Source organism: Dipodomys ordii, unplaced genomic scaffold (genome assembly GCF_000151885.1).
Source record: "Dipodomys ordii isolate 6190 unplaced genomic scaffold, Dord_2.0 Scaffold203, whole genome shotgun sequence".
NCBI lineage: Eukaryota > Metazoa > Chordata > Mammalia > Rodentia > Heteromyidae > Dipodomys > Dipodomys ordii.
Genome location: NW_012267419.1, coordinates 647,178 through 666,743, shown reverse-complemented (window position 1 = coordinate 666,743; position 19,566 = coordinate 647,178). Strand labels below are relative to the sequence as shown.

Sequence of the window (19,566 nt, the reverse complement as noted above, 5' to 3'; positions counted from 1 at the left end):
GTAATGATAATATTGAACTGTGTGACCCCAGTTAACAATAATGTATTATATATTTCAAAAACACAAAAAGAATAGATTTTGAATATTCTGACCATGTAAAAATAACAAATTAGTGAGGTAATGATATGTTAATTATCTGGACTGACACTTTCTAAAATATATGCAGATATCAAAATGGCATGTTGTACTCTATAAATATATTATGTGCAATTGTATTTTCCAATTAAAAATAAACATTTCATTTAGAGCTGCCTGAATTCCACTATGAATGTAAAATCATTTTCTATGTATGTAAGATATGAAATGTAAGATCATTTGTTACTGTTTTATGTTAATGTTATTTTCTAATTTTTAACAAAGAGAATGACATTGTATGGTAGCAATAGAGTCTCCTTTTCAATAAATTATTTAAAAAATTAAGAATACCTTTTTCATTAAAAGATCATAAAAGAAAAAAACTTGAACCCAAAATAAGCCTTAGTCATTTTGGAACTTTATAAACACTAGTCCTAGATTCTCAGGACCAGGAAGCTTTTTCTGTCCTAAGCTGCAGTACTGGCAGAGCATAGAGTTTTCAGTGGATCATCAGATATTTTCTCTCATATATACTCTGTTCTCTGAAATGGAGGGAGTAGAGAAGAATGCTTACCCTGGTTTCAAGTTTTAGTTGATCTGTATATCAACATATATCAACATATATGGATCAAGTAATCTGCTGTATATTGGGCACTCAGTAAAGGAATATAAGATTCTCATCCTGATCTTGGCTTCTCCCAGGTCTCTCAGGGTGTTTGGAGGTCAAAGCTCTTTTTAAAATCCTTTATTAGCACAAATTAATTTTAAAAAAGAGGTTTCATCAGGATATTTACATACATACAGATAATATATTTGATCAAGTTCACCTCATCTATATTATTATTTTGTTACCCTCTTCCCACCAATTTTTAACTGTTTTAGAAGGTTTTAGTATATTATTTTTAATGCCTTACCCTCTTCTTTTCTTCTCCTCTCAAAAGAGTTTCTCTTTTACAATCATATCCTGTTATTATTGTTTTTGTTAGCTGAAAAGCCCTCACAAGATGAAAATCATATTTGTCTTTGTGAGCTTGGCTTATCTCATGGGGTTCAAATGTTTATGCAAAGGTGACAATAAGGATAATAAGGACTGGTCTGGATAAAAGCAGGGTAAATCAGTGAGCGACACACACACACACACACACACACACACACCCTCAAGTCATTCAAGGCCCTTTTCTTTCCTCTACTTATTATGGATTTTTTCCTCTGTGTAAAGATTAAAAAGAGTTACAGGACTCAGAGGTCACTGGCAGCCTGCTCTAGGTCCATGATTGTACCTTGAGTACCCTTGACAATGGCAGCTGTAGAGCACAATGTTTCATTTTTCAGCACAGAAACTGAATCCTGGACTGTACTGAATCCTGGACTATCTACTGAGGGACCCTTGACAGCTCTGACTTTCAAGTTGCCTTGAACACTGTACTAGATTTGTGGAAGTTGGGGCTCAGGCTCCACACTCAGCTCAGCAGCCTATATTGATCCTTGGGGCTCTTTTGTCTTCCTCTCCAGTAACAAATTCTCTCTCCCTCTCCCTCTCTCGGTCTCTCTGTCTCTGTCTCTCTCTGTCTCTGTCTCTGTCTCTGTCTGTCTGTCTGTCTGTCTCTCTCTCTCTCTCTCTCCCTCCTTCCCAGGCTTCTCTGCTTCTAATGAATTGAAATCTCTGAGAGCAGCTTCGGCTCTGGTAGTTTTATAAAACTGTCTTTGCTCTTTCTGCATTTGCCCAGTCAAGGGTATCTTTGCCCGAGGTCGGAATGATGCTGTTAGTCCCGGTGATGATTGCATAGCAACACAGAGCAGCTTCAGGAGGGGAGGAGGAAGAGGAGGAGGAGGAGGAGAAGGAGGAGAAGGAGGGCAGGGAGGTGGGAGAGACGGAGGGAGAGTGTGCACACAGCAGCTGTCGGCATCCCTGTCTCAGTGACTTCTTTGCTGATTCACAGAAGCAGCTCCTGCCTCCCAGCTTCCAGCTACCGCCTGCTTCTCAGACCTGCTGGAATCAGAAGGTAGGCCACAGAGAAATTATTTTCCAGCCTCGCCCTTGTTCAGCTGACAGAAGGGAGATGACTGAAGGAGGAGAAGCTCCTGAGGTACCGTGTGAGGGTGCATGTCTGCATGCCTGTCTGCCTGTCTGCTTGCATGTGTGCCTTTGGGGGAAAACTTGCATTAAAAAAATGCTCATAATGAAGTACTCACTGCTTGGATTCATAAAGAAAAAAGGGGAAAAAAGATGCCCAGGAATAAGAATTCAAGCTAATTTGAGTAATGGATTGAAAAATAAATAAGAGCATGATTTGTTGCTTCAAGGTAAGAAATATTATTGATTTTAGGTGCTTAATGCCAGGCTTTTTTATCCAAGGGCAAATAGATTTCCTGGTTAGTGGGAAGGGAAGGTGTGTGAAAAGCATTGGCTAGGAAGGAAGGAGAGAAACACAGGACCTCCCAACAGATGTGCTAGATGAATACCTATCCAGCTACCAGACAGGACACATTCTCTCCTGGAGTATACTGGGCTCTGCCCTAAGATCCTGGGGCTGAAAGGCTCATCTCATCTCTGCTTCATTTGCTGGCTCCCTTCATGATCCCTGATGCATTTTCCCACTTGTATTCTCCCCTACCCCCTGTAACCAGGAGTCCTCTTTTCACTCTTGACAATATAGCTTGGAGTGGTTTGAAAGAGGACTCACTTCCCTTGGAGTCCAACACTTCATTACCCTCTGCTCTCTCTACCTTTCCCATCCTCAAGTTGTATGCCCCAGTCTGGTGAGTGGGCCTGGGACAGTGGGGGTAGTTGAGGTTCTTCCTTCAGCATGTGGATAGAAAGGCCTGATGGATCTAAGCAGGTGGGAGGGCTAAGGTGAGTTTAGGAGGGGCAGAGGAGGAGAGATATTAACAGCTGCTGAGGGTATGGTGCACTCTATCATGTAGAGAACATATTTCTCTACCATTTTCTTTTTGATGGTTTAAAAGAACAAAGACATTTACAAAGTCTACTTCACCTTAGTAACCGATTCTTTCAAAAGAATTCTTTTTTTTGTTTTGTTTTTTTGGGTCCGGTCATGGGGCGTGAACTCTGGGCCTGGGCACTATCCTTCAGCTCTTCAGCTCAAGGCTAGCACTCTACCACCTGAGCCACAGCGCCACTTCTGGCTTTTTTTCTTTTTGCTTATGTGGTGCTGAGGAATCGAACCCAGGGCCTCAGGCATGCAAGGCAAGCGTTCTACCACTGAGCCACCTTCCCAGCCCCTCAAAAGAATTCTTGTTTCCAGATTAAAGGCCTTCAAGTAAATTGTCTTTACAAAAGGCCCTGTGGAAACTACACACTTTAGGAGATTAGGAGATTTTTTTACCCTGTAAAGGTGGGGGAGGGGGAGAGGTCATTCCAAAGACTCTTAGAGCCTTCTAAGAAAGCTATCCAGCCCCAGTCCTGCAAAAGGAAATGCTTGAAGTTGAAGTAAATGTCCTGTCCCTGAAAGAAGATGGAGCTCTTCCTCCCCTGAGTAGACATGCCTCTGTGTTAGAGTCCTGTTTCCTGCTTAACTACTGCTGTGGGAAGAAGGGACATGGGACGACTTGATTCTCCAGACACCTGCCCTAATGATGTAGCTCTGAGCTCCTGCCTGGAAAGCCCTTCACTTTGCTATGGTCTATAGAAAGAGAGTGTGGTTTGAAGCAGCAAACTTAGCAAAAGCTCAATAGCCAGCTGCAGAAAGCACATATGGGAAGCAGCCCTCATAACACAGATGCTCAGTGGTTTCTGGTGTTGGATCTGCTACAAGGCCAGCTAGAATAGATTTTTTAATGAAGCCTAAGGATATAGCCTTATAAACTTACTGGGAATACTCAGAGAAACCTCAGCCAGTGGAAATTATGCCGTGAAACTATATTCCTCCCTTGGAAAGGATTTGAAACACACTGGCATCTAAAATAGCAAGTAAATCCTTCTAGAACAGCATTTACCAAAGCACTGTTCTACAGAACACTATTCTGGGAGAATGTTAATAGGTTCTGTTTTAAGTGTTGCTGTGGGGTGGGGGGGAAGAAGGAAGGGGGAGAGGAAGGGGAAGGAAGAAGTCTGTGGTCCAATAATTTTGTGGAAATACTTAAATAATGTTCCTCTTGGACAGTGACAATGTAAACAAACCATATAAAATGCCCCATAAAAAACTCATGTGAATTAATCCAAGTAATTTTGTTCAACCTAGTACATAGAAAACTCATTTGACCAGAGAACATTTTTCTATATGGAAAGCATTTTAGCATCTTGTAGACATAGTTTTGGGAATTTCTACTAAAGAATCAGTCAGATAACAATAAATCTGGGGAAAATAGTCACATGAAAAAAAATTAAGGGCTGGGAAGGTGGCTCAGTGGTAGAGCACTTGCCTTGCATGCTCGAGGCCCTGGGTTCGATTCCTTAGCACCATATAAGAAAAAAGCCAGAAGTGGCGCTGTGGCTCAAGTGGTAGAGCACTAGCCTTGAGCTGAAGAGCTGAGGGACAGCGCCCAGGCCCAGAGTTCAGGCCCCACGACCGGACCCAAAAATAAAAAAAATAAGAAAAAAAAATTAAAATCTACCCTGATGATGCTTTTCTTGTGTGTGTGTGCAAGTTGTGGGGCTCGAGCTCAGGGCCTGGTACAATTCTTGCTCACTAAATTAAGCCTCAGCTCCACTTCCAGCTTTTTTGGTATTTAGTTTTAGGTAAGAGTCTCATTGTCTCTCCTGCCCTGGCTGGTTTTGAATCATAATTCTCAGATCTCAGCCTCCTGAGTAGCTAGGATTATAGGCATGAGCCAGCCAAATAGCTATCAATGATACATTTTTTCAACATGAAAACCCAACTGGTAAATTAGATTGTTCTTCCCATCATGGGCAAGTTTCGGAAGTTGTCTCAATTCCCAGCTGAGTTCATCCAAGCCCTGGTTCTCCAGCAGGTTACCTCCTATGAAACTAGACCAAGGACAATGAGGCAGATTGAATTATCCTTTAATCTTCAGTACAATATTTGTATTCAAGGCCTTTCTTTTAGTACCTTGTTATATTTTAAAATGATGAGCTTTCATTTTATCATGGGATTTGTTACATTTTGAGAACATCATGAAATATTTTTTACATTTAAAAGGGCATAAAGAATAACAGAGAAAAATCATAGTTCCTAATGTCCGGGTGAAGAAAGAAAGATAGAGTTGCCAGCCTCTGTCTACCCTCGATAATCAACACTCCCTCCCTATGAAATAACCACCCTCCTGATTGTGGTATTCATTATTGCCATGCATTTATTCATACTTTACAACATATCCTTATGCCTTTCCACAACATATGCTGCTGCTTCATATGCTTTAAAAGTTTACATCAGTGGTGTATTATATATTTTTCTACAACTAGTTTTTTTCTATATAACATTATATTTATAAAAATGTAACCATATGGTAACATGGGACTCTGATTCACTCAGTTTTCACTGATTTACTTATGAACATACCACAATTCATTTACCCAATCTGGTACTGATGGACATTTAGAAGTAAAATAGAGAATACCAAACTGGGCACCGGTGACTCACATCTGTAATCCTAGTTACTCAGGAGGTTGAGATCTGAGGATCGTGATTTGAAGCAACCCAGGCAGAAAAGCCCATGAGACTCTTATCTCCAATTAACTACTAGGAAGCCAAAAGTGGTGTTGTGGCTCAAGTGGCAAAACACTAGTCCTGAGTAAAAAAGTTCATGGATAACATCCAGACCCTGAGTTCAAGCCCCAGGTCTAACACTAAAACTTAAAAATTAAATTGAGAGAGAGAAAGAGAGAGAGAGAGAGAGAGAGAGAGAGAGAGAGAGAGAGAGAGAGAGAGAGAGAAAGAAAGAAAGAATATCTCCTCAGTCTGTAAAATTAATGTTGGCTTGGTATCTGTCCAGGCTTTCTTTTTCTGCATCTATACACACAGATTTTTAAAAATATTCTTTCAATATAGGATTTCTACTAGAAATTGTATTCTAACATTTGTTCCGGGTTACCTAACATGTATGTATGTATGTATGTATATATATATATATATATACATATATATTTGACATTTGCTAAATCAGTGCATGTAGGCCGGCCACTTTCTTTTTAGCAGCTATATAACGTTCCACTGTATGAGTGCCTACAGTCCTAGATGATATTTTATTACTCACTAAATGCTAGAAACTAGGAATGCTTGCCACAAGACCATGGAGCATATCTTTTGATGTTGTTGTTATTGTTGTTGTTTTGATTGGTTGTGGGGCTTGAACTCTTGGCCTGGCACTGTTACTGAACTGTTCAGCTTGAGGCGAGCACTGTACCACTTGAGCAACAGCATCACTTCTGGTTTTCTGGTGGTTAATTGGAGATAAGAGTATCATAAACTTTCTTTCCCGGGGCTGGCTTTGAACTGTGATCTTCAGATCTCAGCCTCCTGAGTAGCTAGGATTACAGGTGTGAGCCACCAGTGCCCTGCTAAGCATGTCTTTTTGTTATCCTGTTTTATAGACATCAGAGCTGGTACACAGCAAGGCTAAAGAGCTTTCCTGATCTGTGCTATAAGTGGAAGAAGCAGATGCAAGCATGAGCATCCTGGCTCTGCATCTGTGCCCTTAATGACCATGTGACACTGCTTCTCAGATATGGTCCATTGACCAGTCCCCTCTTGGTGGACACTGGAGCTGCTCAAAGATTTGTGCTTTTGTAAACAATACTGCAGTGAGTATTCCTGTCACTTCTGGAAGTCTTTTTCTGTAGTGAAGGTTTCTAATATCCAGTTTTTAGGAGGAAAATGTTCATTCAAAATTAGTTATTGCATGGGCTGGGAATGTGACTTAGTGGTAGAGTGCTTGCCTTGTATGCATGAAGCCCTGGGTACTTCAGTACCACATACGCAGAAAAAGCTGAAATTGGTGCTGTGGCTCAGGTGGAAGAGTGCTAGCCTTGAGTAAAAGAAGCTCAGGGACAGTGTCCAGGCTGAGTTCAAGCTCCAGGACTGACACCAGAATTTTTTTTTTGTTATTTCTGGGTGCTGGGTGGCTTATGCCTCTAGTCCTAGCAAATCAGGAGGCTAAGATCTGAGGATCACGGTTCAAAGTCTAGGCAGAAAAATCCATGAGTCTCTTATTTCTAATGAAGCACCAACAAGCTGAAAGTGGAGCTATGGCTCAAATAGTAGAATGACAACCTTGAGTGAATAAAGCTAAGCAAGAACATGAGGCCCTGAGTTAAAGCCTCAGTACTAGCACACAAAGTAAAAATATTTATTGATCTCTAGGCACTGGTCAAGATCAGGGCTCGAATTAAGTGAGTTGGCCAGAATTTTACTTCTGTGATGCACTGGAAAGGTCATCTAAGTGCTATGCAGGGTTTGCTGGCCTGGTGCTACTGGAGACCTCAGCCTTCCTGAACCCTGCCTGCTCCTAACTACTGTGTAGTGCCATGACTGTTTGTGTGCACAGCCAAAGTTCTCCATTTGCTACAAGGTCAGTGGCTGCAGTGCCTGGGAGGCTGGGTTAGAGTTTACAGGGGCAAAACACGGGCTCTTCAGCATATTCACAGTATAATGGTACAAAGAAGTTAGCCATGGTTTCTGTGCCTCCCATTTTCATTGAACCTTGTAGCTAGCAAAAGGACTTTTTAGGCATCTTGGGATAATGAAACAAGTTAATGCATGTAGACTGCCTAATATACATAGAGCTGAAACATGGTAGGTCTGAACTATCATACTGAAGACCTCCTTGGCATTTTAAAGGAAATGGGGAAGAAGGGAGGAAGTAGCTGTTTTTAAATAGCTTTTTCACAGGGTTTAAACTTTTAGCAGTAGGGGCTGGGAAGGTGGCTCAGTGGTAGAGTGCTTGCCTTGCATGCATGAGGCCCTGGGTTTTATTCCTCAGCACCACATAAGCAGAAAAAAAAGCCAGAAGTGGTGCTATGGCTCAAGTAGTAGAGCACTAGCCTTGAGCTGAAGAGCTGAGGGACAGCACCCAGGCCCAGAGTTCAGGCCCTACAACCTACAAAAAAATTAGCAGTATAAAAAGATATTCACTTTAAAAAAACAAACAAACCTCATATTCTGCCATTTATAGGTGTCTCAAGCCTGTAATCCTAGCTATTTAGAAGGCTAAGATATGAAGATATCAGTTCAAATCTAGCCCTGGAAGGAAGGTCTAAAAGACTCTTATCTCCAATTAACCATCAAAAAAGCCAGAGGTGGAGCTGTGGCTCAAGTGGTAAAGCACAAGCCTCTAGTAAAAAACTAAGGAATAGTGCTCAAGCCCTGAGTCCAAGCCCTAGTGCTTCCCTCCCAAAAGTGCTTTGTTTTTCCTATTGGAGACATAGGGCTTTTATGAGGTGGATAATTCTATTTGTTAACCTTGTCTGTGAGTGTATAAAGACTTGCTTTATTTTAATCCAATATACTTCACATATGTACTTTATGCAGTTTTGGGTTTGTTTGTTTGTTTGTTTTGGCTAGTCAGGGAGCCTGAACTCTGGGCCTGGGCACTGTCCCTCAGCTCTTTAGCTCAAGGCTAGTGCTCTACCACTTGAACACAGTACTACTTCTGGCTTTTTCTGCTTATGTGGTGCTGAGGAATCGAAACCAGGGCCTCATGCATGCAAGGCAAGCACTCTGCCACTGAGCCACCTTCCCCACTCTATAAATGCATTGCTTATCTTTTGGGGGAAGACCCCAAACAGAAAAGAGACCTTACATTTTTTTAAAAAAACTTATTCTTATTTTCATGTAGTTATATAAAAAAGGTGCCTCCCAACAAAGTAGTAAAGTCAATGAATTTTGATCAATGTCATCCCTTTCATCATTCTCCCCCCAATCCTCCCAACCCCATTCCTATCCTCAATTTTCTTAATTTTGTAGAAAATACATTGACTTTTATGACTGCATTCCCTCTTTCCTCTCTTCATTAATGTACTATTCAGTTCCCTTTTTACAGTTGTAACAGGTTATTTTATATACTTCTAAAAGGTATTTTATTGCAAATACAAGCATACATCTTCATTTGTATACAAATATAAAAAAACAAATATAGACTACATTTTTTTCATGTTGCCTTTTAATTTAAAACTATATTTTAGCTAGGCATAGTGTCATGCAGATCTTAAATTCAAGGCCAACCTAGGAAACTTAGCAACACATTGTTCCAAAATAAAAAGGCTGAGGATGTAGCTCAGTGGCACAGCCTAGCACACATGAAGCCCTAGATTCAATAACCAATACAATGTATGTGTGCCCAAACATATTTATCGATAAATATAACAAATGTATATATATATGATGTGCCACACAGACACATAAAAAGTTCTATTTTTCAATTTTTGGAGGTACTGGGCTTTGAAATCAGGACTTTCTGATTGCTAAGTAATTACTCTACCACTTGAGCCTGCCCCAAGCCCTTTAGTAATTTTCTGTATAGGGCCTCACACATGCAAGGCAAGTGCTCTACCACTAAGCCACCTTCCCAGCCCCTCTAGTACTTTGTATTTCTAAAAGCCACAGATGGATATCTACCAGCATTCCTAAGGGTTATTTCCATCTAAAAAACGTTTTCCCTGTAACAAGTGTCAAATCTCTCTTATGTTAGCTCAAACATATCTCTACCATAAATCCAACCTAGTTCCTCCAACTAGGAGTAAACATTTACTCCTCTTTGACTTATTATAGCATGAATTCTGGGTCCCACATAGAGTATGAATCATTTCTCCCTTAAATTAAATTTCTATGTCTTATTTTCTATATGTTACCATTTGAAAGTCAAGTCTGAATCATCTCTTTTTCCTTAGGGTCTCTGCAAATATAAAGGAAGCCTAGAGAGTTCAGTATGTACAAGTAAGGAACAGGGAGGAAGCAGAGGAAGCAGGAAGCCCAGTTTCACTTACAGCTCTGCATCTTTATCTAAAATTGGGATGATAATTGTGGCTTTAAGAACCTTGTCACAATGTTCTAAGGATCATGAACAATAGCCCAGCAGATTACAAACACATGAGAGGGAGTAATAGTGTTTTGACATCTGGCACCCACACCCCTTAATCATTAATATTTGACAGATTAGCAAATGCAGGCCTACAGATGTAAAATTGCTTGAGGTAATGATAGGAGCAAAGTGTGAAAACTGACAATAGTGACCCTGGAACCAGAAGTGTTTATCCTTTTCTGCCTGCCTGTGTTAGGATCTGAAGTTAGGATTTCTCTGACTCCTGTGTTTATCTCATTTTTAACCTGGCATGTTGGTAGTTGAGAAATAAAAAGGAAGGAGGATTATCTATAGAGAAATTGTCTTTCAGAATAGGACAAAAAGAGGTAGTTCATAAAAGAGGAAATCCAACTGGTCAGTAAAATGTGGGGGGATGAGTTAAATCTTTCTAGTAATTAAAGAAATTCAAAATAATCCTCAAGATGTCATTTTCAGTCACAAAGTTGGCAAATAAAATAGGAATATATACCATTGGCAAGTGTACTGAGATATTGGCACTCATACACTGCTGGTGGTAGTAGAAAGTGATACAATACATTTTTTCTGGTCCATTTAGAAGTAGATATAATGATACTGAAATTGGTTCTGTAACTTTAATTCAGGAATTCCCTTTTCTAGGAAATAATTCTAAGCAAAGAATCACAAATATGCAGCAGATTACACTTTGACTTATAAGTCACAAGAACTATTAAAATATCTAATTCTTAAAATATAGTATATCCATTAAGTGGAATACTATACGACAGTGATTATAAACTAGCATTTAAAGTTGTAGCAGGTACACCAACATATACTACTGACTGACACTGTGCTATTGTTTAAATACATGATTAATTTTCATCAGTAGAACAATTCTGTGAACATATTATCATTATTACCTCTATTTTGCAGATGAGGACACTGAGTCTCAGAGAGGTTAAATCATTTCAAACCTTGCCGGGCGCTGGTGGCTCACGCCTGTAATCCTAGCTACTCAGGAGGCTGAGATCTGAGGATCACGGTTCAAAGCCAGCCCGGGCAGGAGAGACCGTGAGACTCCTATCTCCAATAAACCACCAGAAAACCGGAAGTGGCGCTGTGGCTCAAGTGGTAGAGCGCTCGCCTTGAGCTGAAGAGCTGAGGGACAGCGCCCAGGCCCAGGTTCAAGCCCCACGACCGAAAAAAAAAAAAAAAAAATCATTTCAAACCTTGTGCTTAATACATTGAATAGTGTAAATTTAACTTTAGGCCTGTTTAATGCCAGAGCCCATTGCTCCATCTACAGTGCCATATGCAGCTGTGATTATGTTTTAGAGGAGTACTCAATGACACTCGAAAATGGCCATCATATCATGGCAAATGAAAGTAACAAGTTACAAAATAATGGCCTCTGATGACAATTCTATTTAAAGATTACATTTTTTCACTGTTCTTCCCTATTATATTTTTTTTTACATAAAACGGCTATACCTTTACAGCAGTTAGTAATGGTTTTCTGAATGGTGACATCATGGATTAATTTTCTCTCTGTCTCTGTCTCTGTCTCTGTCTCTCTCTCTCTCTCTGTATCTCTCTCTGTCTCTCTCTTTCTCTGTCTTGTTTTGGTGATACTGAGGATTGAAATCATGGCCTTGCATTGGCTAGGAAGGCACTCTACCACTTCAGTCATGCCTCCAGGGTTTTTTTTGCTTTAGTCATTTTTCAGATAGTGTCTTGTGCTTTTGCCCAGGTTCACATCAGACACTGTTCTTGCTATGGCTACCTCTCAAGTATCTAGAGCCACAGATGTGCATCACCATTTCTAGCTTGTTTTTAAAAGAGTTTTGTTAACTTTTGCCCAGGGGTGCTACAAACTGCAGTCCTTCTATCACTACCTCCCAAGTAGCTGGGACTACAGGCATGTACCACCACATACTGTCCTATGAAAAACATACTTTAAGGACTTGAAGTATAACTAGGTGGTACAGAACTACAAATAAAAATTTTTGTGCTAATCCTGCAGTTCAAATTCAGGGCTTGAGTGCTGTCCTTGAGTTTTCTTTTTTGCCTCTCTCAAGGCTAGCACTCTACCACTTGATCCATAGTTTCATTTCTGGCTTTTTGGTGGTTAAATGGAGATAAAAGTCTCACAGACTTTTCTGCCAAGGATGGCTTCAAACTGAAATCCTCAGATCTCAGCCTCCTGAGTAGCTAAAATTATAGGCGTGAGCTACCAGTGCCTCGCTAATTTTTGTAAAAAGATATGTCTTATTTGAGATCTAGCATGCATGAGGCCCTGGGTTCCCATCTCCAGCAACACAAAATTTTTCTTAAAAAAATAAGAACATGCATTACATGTACAATCAACAAAAGTGAAAATATTTGTGCCAAACAAGATCTGATAGGAATCTACCCAGAATAATGTAAAACCAGGTACAGTAAAAACAAACAAAAAAAACCCACTTGCATATCCATGTTCTTTGCCATAGTAGTTGTGATAGCTAAGTTATGGAAACAGCCCAGATACTCTACTACAGATGAGTGGATCAATATTCAGTGAAATTTTACTCATCTATTCCAATGAAGAATATTATTACATTTTCAGGGAAAAGTATGGGCCTAGAAAACAACTATGTTAAGTGAAATAAGCCAGGCTCAAAGGGACAAATGGTGCATATTTTCTCTCATATGTGGAAGCTAGATCTAAACTACAAGCATATACATGATAATGTATACAGGGTTTTATGCATATACACACAAACTGACTAAAGGTTGGCATGCATACTTAGGGAGGAGTCCAAAGGTGTAATTCCTCTGAACAACTAAGGGACTGCTTAAAAAATGAGTAACAGTGGCAACATATTTGGAGGAGAAGACAATGGAGGGACACACTAAAGGAGGGAGGATGGGTAAGCAAATGCAGTCATTATGTCATTCAATATACATAAAAATTGAACAACATAACGAGGGTAGGGATAGGAGAGGAGAAATGGGGTAGAACAATGGAAAGAGTAACACTGATCAAGATCCATTGTACTCATGGACTTGTAACCCTTTTGCACAACTACTTAAAAATAAATGAATAAAAAATAAAATCTGAAAGCAAGCCCTGTGTATACTTTGTGTCCATAACACATTCATAAGAAAACTTAAAAAACTAAGTGCCCAGCCAGGTGCTGGTGGCTCAGGCCTATAATCCTAGTTACTCAAGAAGCTGAGATATGAGGATCAAAGTTTGAGGCATGCTCAAGCAGGAAAGTCTGTGAGATCATCATCTCCAATTAAGTACCAAAAAAAGCCAGAAGTAGAACTATGGCTCACGTGGTAGAACACTAGCCTTGAGGAAAAAAAAGACCCCAGGAACAGTGGCCCTGAAGATGGGCACACACACACACACACACACACACACACACACACACACACACACACACACACACAATCTGTGTTACCAAAATATTTTACACTTGTGTCTAATTACAGAGCTGCTACCATTTCAGCCATTCTTTGGAGAACTCTGTGGGCATGTGGAGCTATGTAACTCTGTAATCTCTAGGGATTTTGACTTTATCGAAGTATCTTTCAGAACTCAAACTCTTGGACCCTCATAACCTGTAATTTTTAGCTTGTAGACCCTTGAGGCAAAGGGAAAAGTAGTTGACAAGAGGAGACCTCAGTTCTAAATGTGTGAGTGATGTTCTCACTCTGGCTGTACTCTAAAAGTACAGCTTACTATTGTAGGAGTGAGTGGGTGAAGTGAGATTTTCTTTTTAATTTTAAGAAAAGGCCTTTATAGCCCAGTACCAATGGCTCACATCTGTAATTTTAGCTACTCAGGAGGCGGAAATCTGAGGATCAAGGTTCAAAGCCAGCCTGAGCAGCTAAGTCCATGAGACTTATCACCAATTAATCACCAAAAAGCATGAACTGAAGGTGTGGCTCAAGTGATAATAGGCCAGCTGTGAGAAGAAAAATATAAGGGGTAGTGCCCAGACCCTGGGCTCAAGACACACACACACACACACACACACACACACACACACACACACGTGCGCACGTGCGCGTGCGTGTGCGTGAGAGAGAGGAGGGGGGGACACTTGTACCTGAAATGTTTGGAACTACTGAAATAGAGTCTAAACATGGCTATTAGATCATTAGCATCAAGTGTCAAAGAGTACTAGTTTCTGTCCTTAGGATAAGGCTATTTTTTTGCTAGGCATTAAAAGAGATCACTTTATCATTTGTAAGCATCATCTTCATGATGTTTGTATATATTCATTAAACCATCGACTTATTTTATTTTATTTTTTAAAAGTTATTTTTGCTGGATGCTGGTGGCTCCCGCATGTAATCCTAGCTACTGAGGAGGCTGAGATCTGAGGATCACGGTTCAAAGCCAGCCCAGGCAGAAAAGTCCGTGAGACTCTTATCTCCAATAAACCACTAGAAAACGGGAAGTGGCGCTGTGGCTTAAGTGGTAGAGCGCTTGCCTTGAGCTGGAGAGTGTAGGGATAGCGCCCAAACCCCACGACCCACAAAAAAAAATATTTTGCAAGTCCTAGGGCTTGAACTCGGGGCTTGGCCAGTATCCCTGAGCCTTTCTGTGCTCAAGGCTAGTGATCTACAACTTGAGCCACAGTGCCACTTCCAGCTTTTTCTGAATAATTTATTAGAGATAAGAGTGTCATGGACTTTCTTGCCTAGGCTGGCTTCAAACCATGATCCTCAGATCTCAGCTTCCTAAGTTGCTAGAACTATAGGTATGAGCCACTGGTACTCCTGGTTCATCAATTGTTTTTATACCTCTACGACTTTTGTTGGTATCTTTCCTTCTCTAAGAACTCCTGATATCTAAAACTGACTATGTCTCCAGCATAGCCTATTATGTAACCCTATTCTCCACCCATTACCATACCAAATTTGTTCCTTCTCCTATTCCTGCTCTTGCTGTTGGCAACATTCTCCAAACAGTTCCCAAATTAGAAACTTGAACTCTTTCATGTCCCTCACCTTCACATCCAATTGATCACTGAGCCTCCTTGATTTTTACCTGTCCAGCATGTTTCAGCACTGAGCTTCCTGCTCCATCCTTGCAATTGCCTATTTCATCAGCTTCTTCGTGGCAGGCAGAGGTCTCTTGCTTTAAATTATTTTTAAATTTTTTAAATTTTATTCTCCTTAAGTATTTGTACAAAGGGGATTCAATTCAATGTGTCATTTTTTTTAGTGCGATGCATCTTTCTAAAACATAAAGGCTAGAATTCTTGGGTTGTCAGTCAAGGAATGGACCAATTTGACCACATCCTATTTTGCCAGCCTTATCTTCTGCTATGCCTCAAAAGACACCCACTTTGTTCTCTGATCACACTGAGCACACCATGCATTTTCTGTTTGTGCTGTTTGGAATGCTTTGGTTCTGCTTTATGTCTTCTGTCTCATGGCAACCCCACTTCCTTTTTGTGACTTATCTCAAGTACATTTCCTCTAGGGAAACTTCTTTTTTTAATGTATTTTTTATTGTAAAAGTAGAGTACAGAGGGGTTACAGTTACATGAGTAAGGTAATGAATACATTTCCTATCGAGCATTGTTACCTCCTCCTTTGTTTTTCCCCTACCATCCCCTCCCACCCCACAACCCCAACTCTACCCTCCCTACCCCCCACAAGTTGTAAAGTTTGTTTTCAACATAGTGTCTTGTACGTCTCATTGTTACAATGGCTCAACCTCTATCCCTATTTAAGCATTTTGGTTTTTAGGGAAACTTCTTAATAGAACTAAGTAGAATTTACCTTTACCTCATCTGTCTCTTTAATCCATCTCTTCTCTTTTTTTATTTTGTGCGAGTACGGGGGCTTGAACTCAGGGCCTGGCTTCTGTCCTTTAGCTTTTTTTCTCAGCACTGGAACTCTACCATTTGAGCCACAGCTCCACTTCTGGCTTTTTTCTTGTTAATTGGAGTCTCAGAGACTTTCATGCTCAGGTTGACTTCAAACCACAATCCTCAGATCTCAGCTTCTGAATAACTAGGATTACAGGTATGAGTTATTACCCAGCTAATACTTCTATTTTAATGAAATAACTTTTTATGCTCATTATTTTCTGTTTTCTCATATATGAACTCCTAAGGGGCAGGCCCTATGTTTTCTTTCCTCTATATGCCACCTAAACTCTGGCCATATAAATATGACTTTTCATGACATAAGCCTTTGCTCAGGTGGGTCAGTCTCTGAGTATGCCAAGCTCCCTTCCTCCCTTTCTCTACATGGTGAGAAAATCTACTCATCTGTCAAGACTCATGTCATATGCAATGTCTCTAAATCTGTGTGCAGTCTCAAAGTTAGCTGTTTCTCATCCCCTCCCCTTGTGGTCCAACCTCAGTGATGGCATTTGCCACATGAGCATTCAATTATAATTATGAGCTTAACTGACACAAATCTCAGATAGTTGATTCATCTTTGTAGATTTAGCACAAAACGTAACAAATAATAAATACATCCTTGACCAATAATTAAAGTCTAATTGATTTATGGTGACCTGGAAAGAGCTACTGGGTAGATTAGTAAGCTTTGAGTACTTATTTACATAATTAGTCCATGCACCTGTAGGATGATGCTGGATTCACCTTTTTTTTTTCTTTTGTTAGTACTGAGGGTTTGAACTCAAGGCTTCATGCTTGTTAGGCTGGTATAATACTGCTGAGGTACGTCTCTTTGTTCATGGGTTATCTTTGTGATATACTTACTCTCCCTTCCTGCCTGGGCATGTGACTGAGCCATGAGCTTTGCCTACTTTGGGCTTTGCATCATTGCTAGAATCACAGGCAGCATGCCACTATGTTTAGTTTTCTACCATGCAGACAGATCATCAAAGATTTTTCTGCCTAGGCTAGCCTGACACCATGATCCTTTCAAGGTCAATCTCCTACATAAGTTGGGATAATATGTACACACCACTGCATCCAGCTATAGTTTGAGAAAGAGTCTTACAAATTTTCTCCCCAGACTAGCCTCAAACTTTGAATCTCCCAGTCTCAGCTCCTAATAATTATCTTAATAATTACAGGCATATACCATTGACACATAGGTTTTTCAGTCTTGACGCTAAAACTGTCCTTGTTACTTTTCTAGGTGCTTGATGCTCAATAGTCAATCCACTGCCTATCCTCACCCCCCCCAATGAGTCTTGGTTCTGATGCAACCTATGGTCATGCAGGGATGCCCTTATACCTTCCCACGATGTCATGAGTGGCGGGCTGCTGACCACTTCCATCACAGCAGCAGCCTCCGAAGCACCGGCCTCCAGCCTCAGGTAAGAATAAAAGAAAGACTGGTAGAGAAAGAGAGAACATAGGATGTGTGTGTGCACTTGGGATAGGAAAGTTTCCTAAATTAGCTTGGGAACACTCTGTATTGACATAATTCTTCCCAGATAGCATGGAGCCTAACTCAAATCCATCTCTATTACTCATTGTGTGTATGTGGGGTGGGTCATCGATCAAGGAAAGGCATTGATCCAGGGAATCCAAAGTGCTCACTGGTGTGTGTGGGGAGGGGGGTGGGGAAGTTCTGGCTGTCCTAGAAAACATGATTAGGAAAAAGCACGACCTTCAGTTGCCTTGGATTCCTATGGCATATCTCATAATCTCTAGGTAGCTCTCTCATGCCATTGGCTCTTCCTCTCAAGTACATAGCCCTCTCTGCTGGTACTTTCCCCAAGACACAGCCAGGACAGCTTGGTCATGGCTAGGTCACAAGGAAGCCTTTTCTAACTCTGAGACATTTCTAGTCCAGAAGACTGTGAGCCTGGCATGAGTCCAGTTACCTCAGCACAAGGGATGCTGAAGCCTGGAGCTAGCACCACTTCCCACTCCTGGCCAGTCATACCCTGCCACCCTAGTTGGCTCCACTCAGACCACTAGAAAGGGTTAGGCAGCTGCTCAAACTATTCCTGTAGGTGGGCCTCAGCATGGAAACAATGTGGAACTGTGGAAAGCCCAGAAGACTCTGTGGGAGATAAATAAGGATGGGAACAGAACTCTTCTTTGGTAAAAACAAAGTGTTTTCCAAAAGTACTGAGGGGTGAGGTTCCAGCTCTGGAATGTTAACCTTTCCCCAGGCAAGAGAGGGAGAAGAGTAGCCATTTCCAGGAGGGGCAATGCCTCTAGTCTTCTGACTTAGGGAAAAGGGCTTCCCTTAGTCCAGCCTAGTGTAGCACAGGCCAGCACCTCTGGCACTGGATCCCTGCATAAGACTACTAGGTTTTATTGTCCCATCTTCCTCCCCTGCAGAAGCCCATAGGGGGATAGGGACATGGCTCAAGGGGTAGAGAGTTTGCCTAATAAATGTGAGACCCTGAGCTCAAATCTTAGTACCACCACCAAAAAAAGAAGGGGAAAAAGGGAGGGAGGGAGGGAGGTCCAAAAGGGATCCTACAGATCACCCATTTACCTCTGTGCTTGGTGTCTGAGTGTTATATTTCTTTCTCCAATCTCTTTGTCTCTCAAAGGCAGGGTATAGCACTCCTTTGTTTTTGCAATGGTCATTGATGAACCTTCGGGACCCTGGACTCTTGGAGGGTCATCCAATTCAGAAGGATTCTGCTGCACCAGCTTCCTGATGATGCCATACTATGGCACTGTCCCAGGTGTCCTAGGAGACCTATTGAGTGATTTACTTGAGGATCCTGCTTATTCCCAAGCTCATCCTCTTGCCAGGCCTTTGGAGAAGTTGCTTATCAAAGATTTGTCAAAGTGTCCAAATCCTTTCACTCATCTCAGAGGAGCAGTGGGCCTGGAGGCAGAATGAGTTTTGGGGGGTCTTTCATGGAAAGGAAAAATTAATCATCAGAAGCTACCTTCTGCAGGCTCTGCTCAGAATCATGGAATGTCCAGTCTCACTCCTGTCACCCTTGGCAGCCTGGGAGGGCCATTTTGGCCCTGGTGTGGCAGGCCCAGTTGAGAGAGAGCCGGAATTCCCCAGGAACAAAGCTTTGATTCACTGGCCAGGCCCTGACATAGCCGCCCCCTCCAGATTCCTGGGGGGTCAATAAACAAACAGGGTGACAGCCCCCGCCTCCTGGCCTGGCTCCACTCTGCCTGCCTCCCTTAGCTGCCTTGCTCAGAGCAGCTCAGGACTGAGCCTGACTGCAGCTCACAAGACCCTGGGTCCGAATTCCTGCTGAGGGTTAATCATGGAGCTGCTGGATCCTGCCATGGACTCCCCAGGCAGCACAGGTAGGGTCAGCTCACAGGGCACAGGGCCTGAATTCTGAGCTTGGTGCCTGGAGCTTGGAAGCTGCCTCCCTTTCCTTTCATGAAGTGCCTGTGAGCAGTGGTTTCAATGGGTTGATTGGTTTCCTAAATAGCCTTGGAGAGTCTTTGTGGGGAGGAAGTTACAGTTTAGGAGGAGGAGAGACTAGAGAAATCTCAGTTGCTATAGCCCCACCAGCTTATTTCCATAGGAAGGCCAGTGGGTAAACAGTCAGGCTAGCATGTAGGTCTCCCTAGGCTGATTTAGAGCAGCCAGACTGAGATTTCCAGA

General features: G+C 41.5%; 1 protein-coding gene across 2 annotated transcripts in view; it reads left to right on the top strand.

Moving 5' to 3' along the window:
* The first annotated feature begins 1,865 nt into the window (after window positions 1–1,865).
* Window positions 1,866–19,566, top strand: part of Drp2 (dystrophin related protein 2) — a 49,023-nt gene continuing 31,322 nt past the window's right edge. The window contains exons 1-2 of one of the 2 annotated variants that reach the window (XM_013035072.1): window positions 2,044–2,078; window positions 17,155–17,335. In XM_013035072.1, coding sequence (XP_012890526.1) covers window positions 17,219–17,335 — 117 coding nt within the window. In that variant the 5' untranslated portion in view covers window positions 2,044–2,078; window positions 17,155–17,218. Of the gene's footprint in view, window positions 2,079–17,154; window positions 17,336–19,566 lie in introns of both variants that reach the window. The other variant, XM_013035073.1, reaches the window with a different exon arrangement.